General features: G+C 39.5%; 1 protein-coding gene across 2 annotated transcripts in view; it reads left to right on the forward strand.

Annotated features, from left to right (window-relative positions):
* pappa2 (pappalysin 2) overlaps positions 1-17,763 on the forward strand; it is a 59,751-nt gene that overhangs the window by 15,641 nt on the left and 26,347 nt on the right. For both annotated transcript variants that reach the window (XM_056742682.1, XM_056742683.1), the window contains exons 4-13: positions 1,834-2,127; positions 3,567-3,759; positions 3,896-4,017; positions 8,742-8,924; positions 9,326-9,629; positions 12,538-12,666; positions 14,336-14,421; positions 15,804-15,997; positions 17,014-17,127; positions 17,611-17,746. In XM_056742682.1, the coding sequence (XP_056598660.1) occupies positions 1,834-2,127; positions 3,567-3,759; positions 3,896-4,017; positions 8,742-8,924; positions 9,326-9,629; positions 12,538-12,666; positions 14,336-14,421; positions 15,804-15,997; positions 17,014-17,127; positions 17,611-17,746 (1,755 nt within the window). The remainder of the gene's footprint in view (positions 1-1,833; positions 2,128-3,566; positions 3,760-3,895; positions 4,018-8,741; positions 8,925-9,325; positions 9,630-12,537; positions 12,667-14,335; positions 14,422-15,803; positions 15,998-17,013; positions 17,128-17,610; positions 17,747-17,763) is intronic.

Genomic DNA, 17,763 nt, shown 5'->3' on the forward strand with positions numbered 1-17,763 from the left:
CGGATAGCCCTTAGCAAAGGGTCCCGAATCCCCTACTCCCAGAGCACCCTCCACAAGATGCCGCTTAGTCTATAATCTTGTTTATAATCAATATACGTATTTGATTTTTGTTATTGTGGACAGCAGGAAGCCTTACACCCCATTCACACCGCCGCACCTGGCAGTGAAAGAGTGAAATGATCTCATCAATTTCACTGTTAGCGTAACCACATCCGGTGACTAGAGCGACAGTGACCGTTGGCAACAGGAAGTGAGCATGTTTAACGAAGCGACAAAGTTGAGAACTGCTCAAATGTAATGGTGAGCGACTTTCAGTAGCGACTACCAATTGGAGTAAAGCAGCGGAGCTCACGTCATCCATCCCTTGACAGTTACTGCAGTGTTTGTTTTTAACTTTTACAAGCGCAACTAATGCTAGGAACGCCTTCTTAAAACCTCATAGCAAGATGCTGGCGAAACACACCGACATAGTCGGTGGCACTGTGAACGGGGCGTTAAAGTCATAAAGGGTCACTTGTTAAGAATAATTTATGTTTATGCTTCAAATTGGGTCTTCGCCTGAAACTTTGTCGGGATAAACACGGACTATGACAGGCCAAGTCTGAAACTGTTCGTTTTTTGTTTTAGGGACAGATTGGATGGTTTAGATTTCAGCAGTGGCATCAGTCACCGTAGCATTGAATCAGAGAATGGCTGACTGCACTGCTTTGAATCTGTCTTTTTCATAGAAATCTGGCTCCATTCGTATTACGCCCATAATCCTCGTCTGCGTTTGATTTACTAACATGTCAGAAAAAGTCTTTAGGTAAAGCGAAAAAACTTGCAAGATGATCTTTGACCACAAATGTTTTGGTGGACGGTGCGTGTGTGGAGGTTAAAAAGGAGATTAGTTTCTCATAAATTAACTGCTAACATTTATGACATGGGTTTGGGAAACAGTCTTACCTGGTTTAATTCCACATACAGTAAATCACCAGATTATTCCTGAAAGGACCTTGATGTTTTGTGTCGAGGGACAAGGTCAAAGTACTTCTCTGAACGGTTTAAGTGAAATCAGACCATGGCATGGATTGCTGATCTACTGGTGTAACTGTAAACGATCTGTGTCTAGCCAAGCTGCATCTAGCTGCATCTAGCCAAGCTCTGTCCATTTGGCTCAACTTCTATAAAACAAGAGCATTTTTTTTTAAATAAAAATGTTTTTTTCTCAAACTTTGTACATCCGCTGCATCATACAGTGTAGCAGTGGAGCAGTAACCGTAAGAAAATATCTCTTAAAAACTTTTCCAGAGATTTTAATTAATATCAAATGGGATCTCTTTGTTTGTTATCTCAGTTGAGATTTTCGTTTATTTCATAACTTCACACTTTTCTGTGTATTGACAGAATTGTGTCTAGTTTTATTTCTCCTAAGGAATTTTAGGCGACGAAGTAGATACCCAAAGTAAATGTAACTGAGAATTAAAAGTCCTGTGAGCTATAAAAGAGCAATAAAACTTCTTTCGGCGTTTAAACATAGCCTAAACCAACCTCTGTTTTTAATTAGCCAATAAATTGAGCGTTTGAGCTCAAACAAAAAGAATGCAAATCATGTCAGTAGATGTCCATGCGGTGTCTCCAGCAGGTGTGGAATCTTAAGTGCATTGTAATGTGAGGAAAAAAGTGAGGGAAACATAATGGAGGACTCTGTTTATTATTCCTTTTGCTCCATTTTACAAGGAAGTAGTAATATTTTGGAATAAATCAACTTTATATTTGTTCACTTCTGAAACTCAGATTAAAGTGAAATGACATGAACATGAACATTATATTGTTCATCTGCATCTTTTTCAGGTGGCATGATTCTTAACCCCTCCTACTTCGGCACAAACGGACACAACAACACCATGATCCATGAGATGGGTCATATTTTGGGACTATACCATGTTTTTAAGGGTGTGAGCGAACGAGAGTCATGTGACGATCCCTGTCAGGAGACCACCGCGTCCATGGAGACGGGAGATCTGTGTGCCGATACAGCGCCAACACCAAGGTCCAAAGCCTGCCACGACCCTGAGCCGGTCAATGACACTTGTGGCCTTACCCAATACAAAAACACACCTTATAACAACTACATGAGTTACACAGGTAGGCTACATCAGTGTATTCCTAAAAAGTGCATTAGAAAGAACCAGCTTTACTTTCAAAATATCAATGTTTAACTAGTATACTACAAATTCATTTTATTAAGTATACTTATGTAAACTTTAAGTATATTTTAAGTATATGTTATGTAGTAAGTAGATCAATATCAATGTACTAGTAGTACTGTAGTACACCTTACAGGACTACTGTAAATCGGCCCACTTTTTAGGATACTGTTACTTTGAGTATACAACTAGTTTACAACTAATTGTTTTGTTTGTACAGCAACAATACTATGAGTGACTTACTGATAATTGAAAATTAAGTATTTCAGTAATTGTAGCACATTTCTTAAGGACATAGATGTATACTGGGTGTACACAAACTTTGAAGTATGCCGTACACGCTAGCTTGAGAGAAACAGCACGCCCATGTGTTTGTTTGCTCACTGCATTTCAGTGATAAATGTTATGTAACCGGTGGATATAACACTGGATTATTTGCTCGAGATCGTTTTAAACCGATAGAGCTAAAAGATGCCAGACATGATATGCACGCGGTAAGTCAAACTAAGTCATATGTCTATGTTTTTTTTTGGCAATCGGCACATACGTACATGGTGTAAACAACACGAAGGTATAATGCAATGATGTATTGTGCGCCCGTGCTGTAGTTCCATCCCCCTCCCCACCTCCAGCATCTCGTTATTTTACGGGAATAATCATACAGCTGTATCTCTCTTTTATAAATTTGATCAAAAATACATACTCTTTGAAGATACGATGTATGCAATACTACTGTATAGGTACTCAATATTTAAATGAGCTTTGCAGAAACTGCATGTGTTACCTCATCTTCAAGTTTATTTCAGTCAAAAGGTTAAGATAAGTGTGGGCCAAATATACCGTTCCTTTTTGAGAAGTACATAAAAAGAACACCAAAATTAAAATGTCTTATTTTTTAGGTTAAAGAAGTATACTATTAACACACTTGAATAAACTTTTTGATAACGCTAGCGACAATGTCTTAAATCTTTACGTTTTTGTATGGTATTTCAGTGATTCCTGGACATTTTTCTCAGTTTGTTTCCAAGTTAGCCCTGCTGCCGACTCGGCATGCGCCTGGCCCGAGGTTACCTTCCGGTTTGGTTATATAATAACAATTGATTTTATATTTAAGTTTAAGTAGTATTATTTTATATTAATGTTTTACTGTATTACTGTATTAAATTAAGTTAAAACTACTCAACAGTTGATGATTCTTTCCTGAGGTTAAGTTAACTTTGGGTCACATAACCTTTATTTATATTGTTGCCGCTGAAACTGTCTGTAAAAAACCTCTGTGTTCTAATAAAATGTCAAATGAGTATTAAATTAATCACATGCAAGAACAAATTGTCATGGATTCTAGGGATCTCAAAGAGTTGAACCTTTTTCTTACAGATGATGACTGTACAAACCATTTTACACCAAACCAAGCGGCTCGGATGCACTGTTACATTGACCTTGTCTATAAAAACTGGGTCCACGGCAGAAAGCCCGCCCCCATTCCTCTTGCACCAATGGTGATTGGTCAAGATGCAGATTATGTGTCAATTCATTGGCTACATCCAATCAGTGGGCCGCTTGCCCACAGGTAAAGTAAGGAGTGTATAGTAAACCAAAAGGAATTGAACGTTTCACAATACGTATATTTCTGCTATTCTGAAAAATGCACTAAAAGCAGAATGTGCTTTTTTAATCATTTTCTCTCTTCTCTCTCTTCTCTATAGGGATGGTGGCATTAGCTGTCAGCTCTGCGATGAGAACGGAGCGCTCCATCAGTACGCCCATGAGGCCACGTCCCCTCATGCCTGCGATTCCACTGGATACTGGACGCCCGAGGAGGCAGTGGGTTGGTACTCAACCATTCTTCATTTTCTCTCCTTGTATGCAATAACGCCAGTTATTGGTACAATGGTAAAAGCAAAACGGGACACCGACTCAACACAATTCCGATACCAGCGATCATTTAAAGTATAAACAATACTTGCTTTTTGATTAATAGGGATAGGAAAAATTTGGCTTCTGGCTTCTCTCGCCAAACTTGTGTACTCACATTCAGGTGGATCGCTCAGCCTAGAACGAGCCAGGTGCATGCAAGTCTGGAAAAATGTACGGTATAAATCATTAAGTCATAATTGCCAGGACGAAGAACACTCTTATTGCCATCAATGAATAAAAAAGGCCCTTGGCACCACTTCAAGTTTGGTAATATTGGGCGACGTCCAGAAACCGGGCTGTCATAAAAGGCGGTGTATCCTGTGCAGCTTTTCAACTTTATTCTTCATGTAACAGATGTTCCTGATTATTCTAATCAGGGATCTCTTTTAGCATCTGGGCTGCCCACTCGCTGATGTGTCACGCATAAGATTTCGCTTTGAAACGTCCACCAAAAAAAGTAACACCAGAGAGGTGGAATATAAAATCGTTCATCTAGGTGGTGGTGGAGAGTAATTTTTGGCGCCGGTTCTTGTTTTCAGAGAAGGGCCGATGAGAAATGAAGCATTTAATTTGAAAATAAAAAATATAGATCTCTAAGAAAATAATATCTTTCGAGATATTAATGATGATTGAGACATACAGTACTACCATTGCTTCGGCGCTGTAATAGATAATAGCAACCTATTGTTTTTGGTTTGTTTTTTAAAAAGATGATAAAGTGCGCAACGACTACCTAATGTGAATTATTTTGTCGGTCAGTTAATCACTTCAGAGAGACTTTCGGTCTCAAACGCTGTTTGTGTAATATGAAATAAAGCTTGTGATATTACTACGGTAAATCTAAATTAGCGAGGGCCTATTCGGTATTAAAAATCATACTCAAGTCTTCATATCTTACCTGTACCGTAACCTCGATTATGCCCTATAAGGCAACGTTTCGAATAAGTCCTGAGCCATGAGAAACAGAGACCTGGTTAAGATTGCTGAAAGAAGGAAGGATGACACACTCACAGATCTCGCCGCGTTGCTTCTCCCGGCGGGAGCATTATAGCACATCTGATACAGTCATTAATTCTACCCTGTGAGGAGGCCCTCGCTCTGTTTATCTGACCAATTGAGTTTTATGGTTTGCCTTGGCCTGCTGCTGTTTACCCTGCACACATCCACACATGTGAGGCCACGCTGGGTGCAAAGGAGACCACTCGGACTCAATGCTGCAGTCTGTCCATCTGTCTCTCTCCAACTTGATGTCTGCTTCAGGGCAGAACGGCCTGGAATTCAGTTTAATGTGTCATTGTAAAGCGTTTTGGAGGCAGGGAGTTCACGTGGCCAGATAGTAAGGTTTGGATGGTTTTCTTACATGAATGTGAGCATTGCGCTAGAGACACCGAGGTCATGAATTTGATTCCCAGGGAACACACAAACTGATATAATGTACACCTTCAAGACACCGTAAAAGTGCACAATGCGTTTTTGTGTCACTCCTGGGACAAGCGCTTCTAAAACAGCCTCTAGAGAGCTCCCGGGATTACCTTACCCTCTCTTGCTCCTGTTCTTTAGGCCACCGAGGACATTAGGAGGTAGTTTAATAAATTATTTTGTGAACGTTGTCCGTCCCAATTAAGGGACGGACAATCTGTCTCTCTTGCCAAGTTGCACCTGGGTCTTATGGTAGATTGAGGTCTGGGGAAATGTGCTTCACATCTAGTGCCAACACATGTGGTTTTTCCCAGACACACTCTCTCTCTCTTCCTCTCTGTTGCTTCTTTGACTCCCATCTTCTTAAAAAATTGTCCTAAGATTTCATTTTTCAAAGATAGTTGCTTGTTTTAAGTAAACTTTAATGAGTTCTTGTCTTTGTCCAAACTGCTGGTACTCAATGAACTTTATTCTGTCCAAGAGCTGCCAACAGGCACGATAGTTGCGTCCAAATTCGCATACTATCCATCATAAATAGCACTCGAAAATAAAAGGAGTATGTCCCAAATCAAAGTATGCTGAAATGAGTATTCCAAAGTACCCTGATGGTCTACTGTTTCTGGTGAAATTTGTGGATCCATGGACACTGATATAACTGACAACCGGAGCATGTGAGCGGAGCTGATCGGGGAGCAAGCAGAGCACAAATCACCCCAGAATTTGCTGTTGTGTTTGTTTATATGTTATATTTTGATGATGTTGCTGTTGCTGTGAGTTTTTTATATGAGTGCCGGACTCGTTGCGGAGCGGGTTTGCTGCGTGTTGATTTTCCTTTCCGCGCCTATGTTACCAGAGAGCAGCAGCACTGGACGAGGCGTCCGTCAAAAAATGACTAGGGGGCTATCTTTAGCTAGGCAGCGCAGAGAGACATTTCTGGTCATCGAAGCTCTGAGATTGGCAAGGGCAGCCTCTTTATCATCGGTACTCATCCTGCAAGATCTATCTGCTGCTTTTGACACCGTTAATCGCAACATCCTCTTGTCGACCATCATGGCTTTGGGACGGCGCTCCAATGGTTCAAGTCTTACCTTTCGGCAAGGTCATTCAGAGTATCATGTAGTGGGGGGGGGGGTCTCTGAGCCTCAGCATCTCACTACTGGAGTTCCCCAGGCTCAGTGCTTGGACCACTGCTTTTTTTCAATATATATGGCATCTCTAGGATCAGTCATTCGGAAACATTGCTTTTCCTCTGCAGATGACACACAACTCAACTTTTCCTTGCAACTAGATGACCCAACAGTATCTGCTCGCATCTCTGCATTCCAGAGTGATATTTCATATCACAAGCTATATTTGCATAGCTTGCAACTGAATAATGCAAAGACTGAACTGCTTGTGATCTTGGCTGACCCAAAGATTCATCACAACCTCTACATTCAAATAGGTTCATCTACCATTTCACCGTCCAGGACACCCAGGAACCTTGGAGTGGTAATTGATGATCAGCCAAGCATCCCGGATCATGTTGCAAGCACGACCCTTTCAAGTAGATGTGTCCTGTACAACATTAGGAAAATTAGACCTTTCCTATCAGAGCATGCTACGCACGTCATGGTGCAAGCTCTAGTCCTGTAAAGACTGGACTATTGTAATGCTCTCCTGACTGGCCTTACATCTTTCACAACCAAACCTCTGCAAACGATCCAGAAGGCAGCGGCAAGATTGTTTTTTAATGAGCAATAGTGAGCACACATACGCCACTCTTCATCAGTTACATGGGCTACCGATTGCTGCTTGCATCAAATTCAAAGCTCTGCTTTTGGCTTTTAAGACAACCACTGGTTCTGCACCCGCTAACCTAAACTTACTAATTCAGACGTATGTACCCTCCAGATCCTTGTGCTCCGATGGCAAACAACATCTTGTGGTGCCATCCCAAAAAGACACACAATCGGTTTCACGCACTGTTCCACGATGGTGGAATAATCTGCCTGTTTCTACAAAACCAGGGGCATCTTTAATCATCTTTAAGAATCGACTAATGACACATCTCTTTCGTCAACACCTGACACTGTTACATCCCCTTAGTTGTTTATCGTCCCGGTGTATGAAGGGACGTACATAAACATGGCATTTTGTCACCAGGTTGATTAGAGCTAGCTAAACAAAAGTACATAGGGTGGTAAACGCTCCTTACCTAATCTGTTTAACAATCAGGAACTTCGTGATGCTCAAATGTAAGTCATGTAACATACTTCCCTGTTTCCTAACCCTCCGGGAAGGTGCTATCCAGCTCAGGATCCGTACGTCATCGGATTACCATAAACAATGAGGTCAAAACACATAGTAGGTTCCTAACCAACACACCAAGTACTACAAGTAAAGAAAAATTGCACAAGAGGAAAATGCATTTCACATCTCTTCTGAAGTAATCTCTCCAAAACGATCTGCCCAAAAATCCTCCCAAAAGATCTCTCCTCTCTCGCTTCAAAGAAGGCTTTATAATCTGAACCTTGATGCCGATTGATGCCTCCCGAGGTGCGTCGAATATAACTGATGAGCCAGTTAACCAATAGGACGATCCTAAGAGCGACAGGTAGAGAGAGAGAGACAACACAGAACAGAACTACACAAACACGTCCCCCACTAACACTAGGACATTACAGACAGCATAACTCAGACTCCTCTTGCTATCCTTTTATTCTTTCTTCTATTCCATTATAAAATATGTCGTCTTAACTACGTAAATACGTCAATCAATGATTATAAAATATTATGTGTGCCACTAATTGACGTTTTACGTAGTAAAGATAACATATAAATGTAATAGATTGTGTTTTAAACATGTCTGATTCTGTTTTGTGTGGTTTGCGTATGATTTTCTAGCTAACTACTTAGCCAATCAGGATAAGGCTTGTCAAATGGTGAGTAAAAGGCCTGTGGGTGGTCTGTGTGCATGCTGTCTGAGGCTAAGACTAGTGTGCAAATAATAACTTCATTAATAACGTCAGTCCAGTGTCCAGCAAAGCACTCCACTATTTTGTCAGGTTTTTGAATGCATTGCTATGGAAATGTTTTAGAGCTAAAATACCAGTTTTATTGCTATGGATTATATCCCCCTTCCAGGTCTATGTCCCATTTGCCAAAAAGATTCTTAGCGTTTGACAAAGAGTTTTCGGTTTGGCTTTTGACAATGTTTGCCTGTGGTTTTTAAAGGGGCCCCTGATGTGTACCAGCCATGTGAGCCCAGCATGCAAGCCTGGAGTCCTGAAGTCAACCTGTATGAGGCCAACATGACCACACCGTGCCCCCAAACAGAGGGCTGCGTGTTGGAGATGCAATTTCTTCACCCTGTGCTCCCTGACAGCTTGACTGTCTGGGTCACCTACACGTCTGCCAGTGGGTATTAGCTGAACTCATTGTATGGCTCTCGGAATAATTGATTTTGATTCGTCAGTTGTAGCACTGTGGCAAATATGTGCATAATTAAGGCCAAGCGATATCTCGTATTTAAAGTGTTTTCATTTTTTTCCATTTGTTATTTCGTCACTTTCAGGCAGAAATATTGTATCTTCATAATAGTGTTTTTCAAAAATCATTACTATTTGTCACCCATTGTGTTTTTGGGGTTTTTGCAAATGTTTGACAACACAGTGGTGTATTCATTTTTAGGTTTATTTTTTTGTGTTTCATGAAATTTAGGTTTTGGAAGATACAAGGTTTCTACACGACAGCGACGATAAATCTGTGGCATATATTATCCATAGGTTAATGTGTTTTTATCTGTTTTTTATCCATAGATAAAAAGGCAATTGCTAATATCATGTACATCCTGGAGAGTGGCGAGTCGATCAACTCAGGCCCCTATCACGCTTTCTGTGATATTCCTTTGACGCTGCATGTGCGCACAAGTAAGAAAGTCAAGGCCATTAAAATTTCCACCTTTGACAAGAAGCTTGAGATCGACGCTGCTCTGCTGACCTCGAGACCCCACAATCCACTCTGCAACGGCTGCCGCCCCGTCCTCTACAGAGTGCTTAGAGATCCACCAAACAGAGAAGAGAAGAGCTCTGTCATCGTCAGACAGCCCAAATACACTGACCGGTAAGAATATCTTTGTATTTGAAGTGTATTTGTGTGAATTACACCATGAAAATTACATTTCATCCAGTCTGTTATGTTGCCTTGTTTGAAAGTAAGCAGTCTGCCAAGGATTAAGTCCGAAGGTTAATTTTACAAGTTATTGGCTTGTAAAAAAGGGAGTCGACTCTGAATCATGCAAAAGAGACGTGACCTAGTCCGAGTCTCTAACCGCCGCGTATCTACGTCACTATAAATGGTCCCCGCCTAAATTTTGATGGGACTGCCGTGAAAACTTCACTCTCCTCCCCCAAACACTGTGGCTCGTTTGTGATGCGTGTGCATCATATCTAGAACCTGTGTTCTAACTGGTGAAACTAAGTCAATCTTATTTAAACTACCAAAGGAAGAACTTCTAAGGAAACAATGGTTGCAATTGATTTTGTCTTGGCGCATTCACTGCAGGATATGTTCAATGACTATCCTTGAAAGAGAGGGCAATACCAGCCTTATTTGGACCTGTTAGCTCTAGAGAATCACAACCTGTAAGTGTGACTATACTTCATGAAATATTTACCATTATATCTGGGCCATTCCATTTTGTTTATCGAGCTATGAACTAGGCTTATTTAAGTGTTCAATCTATTATCGTCTATCTATTAACTACTATCGTCTTTGGATGTTTCAGAATCGGGCTCAAACTGGTAAGGTAAAATCCCCTCAATCTCTATCTGTACACTGTATATAATATCCAACCACCTGTTAAACATAATCCATCAATGATGGTAGGCGTTCCATTTGCGACACATGATGAACCCGTTTGACCAATCACAGCAGACTCGTGTAATGATGATAGGCGCTCCGTTTGCGGCAAATGCTGAACGCGTTTGACCAATCACAACAGACTACACCATCTGACCAATCACATAACACTTGGCTAACGGATATTAGGGGATTAGACGTATGAATCGTGGAACAAGTCATTTGAGAGTCAGTCAAGAAGTAAGGTAAGAATAACTGCATATTATTACGACATAATAGTGTTTTTTACATAAACTTGTTGTTGGACACTCCATAAACCAAAGTAGAACCTTAAAAACCAGATGTTACTTACTCTTTAAGACATTTGTGCGTAGACTTGGATCTGTACAGTATACTTTTTTATGCAAAAAAAGTAATTGAAAGATTTGCTTGCAACTGGCAAGTTATTAGATGTACTGAAATGTTAGAAATGTTTTGAAACATTTTATTGTGTTTCTGCTTGATTTATTTCTGGGAACTGTATTTCTAAGTGTGGTTTAATGCATAACATTAAATGTTAACGTGTTGCGTTTCTAAAACTATTGTTTTAAGAATATCACTATTAAAACACTGTGCAAACTTTTTCCAAGCAATGCCTAAGAAAACTATCCCCACAGCCAACAAATAAATAAGATTTTATTAGTTTTTGCTATTCACTTTCATGTTCAGATATGATTAGCAAACACAGAGAATTTAACATCTCCAGAAATGTTGTTTCCAAATCTGTAAGCTCAGAAAGATGGGAACTCATTATGGAATTGAGCTGTGTGGATAGGGAATGGAAAGACAGAGAGAGTGAGAGAAAGGGAGAGAGATTGGAAGAGAGAGAAAGATACAAAACAAAACAACTGGAACCACTAAACCTGGACAAACGGTAAACACCCGTGGCTGTTTGTTGCTAGTTGCTGTTGTTTCCCTTCGCACGATGTCATTCAGCATTGGGGAATGGGACAAACTAGGAGGGGGAAATATTGGACTGGGATTGATAATGTTTTTGCAGGAAACTGAGTTGCAGTGCCACCGTGAGGTTTGCAGAAAAAACAAACCACTTCCTCTCCCATTCCAGACACATTTTACAGTATATCAAGTGTGCTGTGGACTTCTTGTAGCTATATAGCAGAAATGGCCTGTACTTATGCTCTACTTTTGGATGTCTTTTCTGGAGAGAGAGAGAAAGACAGAGATACATTTTGACAGTATAAATGCAAAAAGAGGCACTGAAATGATTTTCTATGTTTCAATGCAAAATGAGACAATTACTTTTTGTCCACTATTTACATAAATTCAATATTATATACATATGGTGTATAAAGATCTTATGTACCTTAGAATGAGCTATATCTATCTACACACACCGCGGGTCCCCTCACATGGAGTTCACCATGTAGCCCTAAATGGACAAACTGCTCTACAGAGCGTGTTTCGTAAATACGTTATCACTTTAAGCAAAGAAACATCTTAGTCCTGTGTCAGCCACCGTAGTTCGCAACCTCACTACTAGATTCCGCAAAAAATTCACATACACAGGACCTTTAATTTCTTGATTTTAATCTTTGACATGGCCTTACTCAATTAAGGTTACATTTTTACGCAATGCTTAATCCATGATTATTCAACCGTTTCAATGGCAAATATGACATTTACTTTACTTTTCTAAACTTATTTTTTCCACTGCAAAACACAAAGAAGACAAACCGCCCGTTATAACTGCTTCTGATGATACAATGCAAACTTTGTTAGCACAAAGTCCTTCATTAGACCACATAACAGATATCCTTCTCTAACCCCTAGAAATAATTCATAATTAATAAGGGCAATTTGTTGAGTAAAAGAAACCCGATGGAGAATGCAGATGTGCTTAGTTTGCCAGGCATCATCTTACAAACGCCCGGAAAACAATTGAAATCAAACAAGCCTTGGCAATCATGGAGAGAATCCTTTTTATAGTATCAGATCATTTTAGATCGATAGCCCTGGAAACAGTAAAGTAGGACTGATACCCTCAGCATCAAAAAGGTCATTTCTGTTTTTACCTTCGGCTCACCCTCACTAATTTGATTAAGTGTTTCTGTTGTATGTTCAGGATCTCTGGCGTACTGTGTATGTGACGTATTTGTCTGTGTGTTCATAGTGATGTGAAGAGGAATGTGCAGTATCAGTACAGGATCCAGGTGGAGTCAGACGGTTTATTGAGTGAACTTTCCCCAGCTCTGGTGTACACGCATGGGGAACATTTCTGTGGTGACAGTGCACTACAGAGGTCAGTATGAACTTATGGACTAATTTCAGAACTATTTCTGCATTCTGCTTATGGTGTGATGACCAAGGTAATGTTTCAAAATCTAATTCACACCAAAGTTTGATTTCAAGCATTAAAGGTGCAATGTGTGAGATTAAAGAGGATCTATTGCCAGAAATCTAATATAATATACATATGTCTTCAGAGGTGTATAAAGACCTTACGTAATGAAGCGTTATGTTTTTATTATCGTAGAATGAGCTTTTTCTGTCTACATACACCGCGGGTCCCCTTACATGGAATTCTCCATTTTGTTCTACAGTAGCCCTAAAGGGACAAACTGCTCCTTAGAGTGCGTTTCATAAACAGGTTATCTACTTCTGTAAAGAAGCGTAAAGATGACGACATCTTAGTCCTGTAATGATTGGAAGGGGAGGGGGCAGGCATACACAGGACTTTTAATTTAAATATGATTTTAATATTTGACATGACATTACTCAGTCAATACTAAAGATATCATGGTTACATTTTCACAGAATGTTTTTTGCATTATGTCGAATGATTTTAAATAATAAGTAAATAAATAAAAATATTTCAGGTTAACAAGCTATAATATATTGAATATTATAGCATTAAATATTTGCTGTCAAATACAACAAAGCAAGACACGGTTTTGGCATCATGAGTATTGCCATAGAAACAAGTATGAGTTTGAGGACTCATTCAAGAATTACAGTAATTCTGACACAACAAGGTTTTGTGTCTGTTGATTTATCATGTCTCTTTTTGTTGAGGATGCACCGCTGTGTACATTCTGGCAGAAAATGATAACTGATAAATCTTTAAAACCACCGTGAACCGGAAGTTGCGTTTGCGTTTATGTACCGTACGTATTCTGAGTAGTTTCCAAGTGAAACGGAATTTTGATTAAAACTGTGGGCGTGGCTTGTTTTTTCCCTGCGATTTGATGAGATGTATAAAAACAGCCGTTGCATTTTGAAGTTGACCGCTGAAGGGGAGGAGTTAACGGATGCTCCGCCCAAGCCGTCTAATTTACGTCGTTTGAGATGGATAGTCTGAGATTTTAACTGTAGAATTTGAGGGCACACTAATTTTAAAGAGAGAAGGACCCACATTGATAAGCTGTTTACAACAAACACTGTAATATTTAATGAAAAAAAATCGGAATTGTAAATTTTACTTTTAATTTGGCTTTTAATGTTAGTAGTCCATAACCGATATATTGGCCGATATACAATATCTAAATATTAACATAATTTTTTTTTCTGAGCCTGGAACAGAATGCGAAAAGTGTACATCTGCTTTTATTATAAAACATTGACTGCAGAAAACAAGGTAACGTTTAGTTACCAAGCTGACTTTGTACTAGTGACGTATTCTTTAGTTTGAAATCTTTTTTTTAAATCCTAAAATCATGTGCACATTATAAGCGATGTTTCAGGAATTACACAGCTTCAGTGTGGCGCACTGCTTACATAACCTGAAAGCAAGCCACATCATGTTAAATCCAGCATGAAGCCCAGTGCGAGAAATCTTTTCTGTTATGTGCATCTGTCATTTTTAAGAATGTTTCATAACTAAATATTTGTTTCAGTCATTTGTGTTTTGAAGCATAACTATAAACTTCCCTACAGTTGTAATTCTTGGCTCTGCTCTAACTCCCCCACAGGATTGAGGAATGTGATGACGGGAATCTCTTAGACGGAGACGGCTGCTCAAAAAAATGTCATGTTGAACCAGGCTTTAAGTGTTACGGTGAGTCACACTCACGAAACAAATACACGCACTCGCCGTTGCTGAAAAATCTGGCCGTGAAACAGTAAACACCACAACAGAGGCGCTGGAACGCTTTAACACATCCACCATCAAAACAACAAACCAGAGAAATAATCGCTACCAGCTCTCAAAACCGAACTGTATTGTTATGTCTTTTCTCACAGAATATATGAGGAAGTCACATTGAGGAGTGAAAAGACATGAAAGACTGGAGAGCTTTAAATAAACCTGCCTGTATTTCTTGCACCTATTCCAGAATTCTGACACATTTCCAGAACTGTGAATACTAAGCTTGTCAATCGTCACTTTGAAATGAAACCATCACTTTGGGCTCATGTTGTAATAAAATACAGACAAAGTGTAACCTTCCAAAATAAACGGGGTACCGATGTTTGAGTTTTCTAGATCTTGTTCTATGTTGTCATAGATTTAACTCATCGTAGTATTAGAATTAGTATGAAATGCATATTTTCCACTCAATTCATCACTACAAAAATCATTCAGCTGCACGCCGTGGTTACATTATATGTATGTTAGTGAAACACTCCTGGAAGTTTTACAAAAAAGCAAATAGTTTACCAATTAGTCAATGTTGTTTTGTGACAGAAAGTGCCACATTTTCTGTTAGCTTGAAGCATTAAAGGCATTTAATTCAAACAAGATGTGATGGACCGACTCGCATGCAAACTTACCAACCACATTCTTGTGGATTTAGGGCTTTCAGGAGTGGCTTTTTGTCATCTTTTTACTCTAAATCCACATTAGGAGCTCTCTTATTATCCCTACAAGCATATTTGCGAAGCAAAGCTTAGGACTTAATCCTTTGGCATGGACAAATGGGTTAGGTCTGCTGTCACCTACTAGCGATGTCCAATGAAATGCTCATGTTTTTCGTTTGTTGTTAGAATCCATGCGAGACCCCCGGGCTTTGATAAGCGGTGCCCACCGATGAGTCATCTTTCTTTCACCTCGAAGCATTCCTAGACACGAGCTCATACGAGACTGTGATGTCATGCGCACAAGCCCCTCGAACCGATTCAATTTATTGACACGCTAATTCTCTTTTTAGCACCAAATATGCACTTCTGTCATACAGTAACTCTGCCTTGAGCACGAGAGCCGTTCATACGCCATGACATCATCTTCCTATTTCCATTCAACGCCTTGATCATTTATTTGATCGACTCTGTGAACTCATGCTCTTTTCTTTTAATTCACACATAGACACCGCACATAAGGGAAGCGAGCGATGCCTTATCTCATTTCCTTGCTATGAAAACACCATCACAACTTGGCATCGGTTACTCATTACTTGATAGTTATGATTGGCCTCTTAATCTCTCCCTCTCTCTCCCTCTCAGGTCAGCCTAGCCTGTGCTATGTGTTTGAAGGGGATGGCATGTGCGAGGAGTTTGAGAGAGCCTCCAGCGTTCAGGACTGTGGCTTTTTCACTCCCCAGGGCTTCAGTGATCAGTGGGCGTCCACTGCCTCGGGCTCTCATCAGGATCAGAGATGCCCTGCCTCAAGGGTCACCGGGGAGCCTGCGCTCACTCAGGTATAACAACAATGCTTATCCACCGTGCCTTGCGGGCAAGCCTGGTCGTGGTCAGTGTCTAACCACTGTAGCTGAATATTGCATCATTCACTTGAATCCAGGGTTGCCAGATATGCGTAACAGAATTGCAAAATCTTGTTGTTTTTATTAAAATAAAAATGTTTTTTATTGTTAGCCTAATGTTAGTTTTATTCTATAAGTTAACTGCAGTTCGATTGATATAATTTAGAATGCATGGTAAAAAAAAAACATGTTTTTCTGTTTTTGCAAATTAACTCATAATGGAATTGTAACACAATTTGTATCATTTTGTGTTGATTGTGTATTAAAGTCAGCATGCAATAAAAAATGCTGTAGTGAAGTATTTATTATAAAGTATAATTTAAATTATTAAAATCATTTTTAATTATTCATTGCACTTGTAATCTTGAATCAACAACGTTAACCTCCCTCTCCCTCTCGAAATGACCTCTCTTCACTTCATAGGAATGGCGTGAGGGCGGGGCTGCGATGACTGACAGGTTGCTAACTGGCGTTCAAATATTTTGCCTTTCTCATTTCAGAAGTCGTTTCACTAGGGTATACGTCGTTTTTTATTTTATATAAAAAAATACAATCGAATACCGCCGTTTCATGCCGAATTTAAATAAATAAAAAGTGGATCACAAGGTTGAGTAAATCTGTCCCTAAATATCCCACTTCTGTGCCACTGTCATCCAGCACACAAAATGTCCTTTTGAAAAACAAATTTTTGAAGTATCATAAACACAGTGTGTTTTTATAAATAATCCCTCGGAATAAAAAACAACCTGCAGTAACAGTTTAAAAATAGTCTGCACACTTGGCAGCCCTGCTTCAATCATAAGCCTTTTCAACAACATTTAGACTGGGGATCAACTATAAAATCTCACAAAGCAATCGGACCATACAATCATTTTTTCTACCAATAAATGAACGAAACACTTTTATGGGCTGTCCTAAATAAAAATGTGTGTATATTATATTACTTTTTTCAGATGTGCAAGTCACAGTATTTGGACATGAATGAAGTAGTGGCACATGATGCATGGACGCCCTGCACCGCTCATCTTGACAGCTACTATAATCAGGATCAGCCTGTCTGGCTAAAGGTACACGTACACGCTTACTGAACAAACATGGTCTGTAAAGCCGCTCACAGTAATTTGTAGTTTTATTAAATTTATTTACACCTATGACCTTTAAGTGACTTTAAGTGACTTTCAAAACGTCAATGTAAAAAGCAGTTAACATTAGACAAAGAAGTTTGTGGAAATGTTTTGTGAAATATATATGCATTTTATGTGAAGTGCTGTGTTTTTGTGAGTACCATGAGTATCATTTTTGGGGGGGATATTAATGTAATGGTCAGATGTGTTAAATGAAGTTAAGAGTACAACACTATTATTGGTGGATAATTAATTGTTTATGCAAGAGACATTTACTTTAATAAATGGTTGTTGCATTTGTCCTCTTTGAATTTTAGCACCATCCATTGAGAAACTCATATGTCGGAGTGATTATTTGGCATATATTATAAGATAGAATAGATAGTTGAGCCAATTAATCGTGATGTTAAAATGCTGATTTTGCAGGTTGGATTTGAGAGACCAGGTGTAGCAGCATCGGTTGTCATCTACCTTGCCTATGATGGTAGTTGGCATGAAGAGAACTGCAAGAAAACAATCACCGTACAACTGTGTGATACCACCGGCAAAAAGCACCTTCTTGGTAATAAATCATTTAGT

Source organism: Triplophysa dalaica, chromosome 3 (assembly GCF_015846415.1).
Source record: "Triplophysa dalaica isolate WHDGS20190420 chromosome 3, ASM1584641v1, whole genome shotgun sequence".
NCBI classification, from domain to species: domain Eukaryota; kingdom Metazoa; phylum Chordata; class Actinopteri; order Cypriniformes; family Nemacheilidae; genus Triplophysa; species Triplophysa dalaica.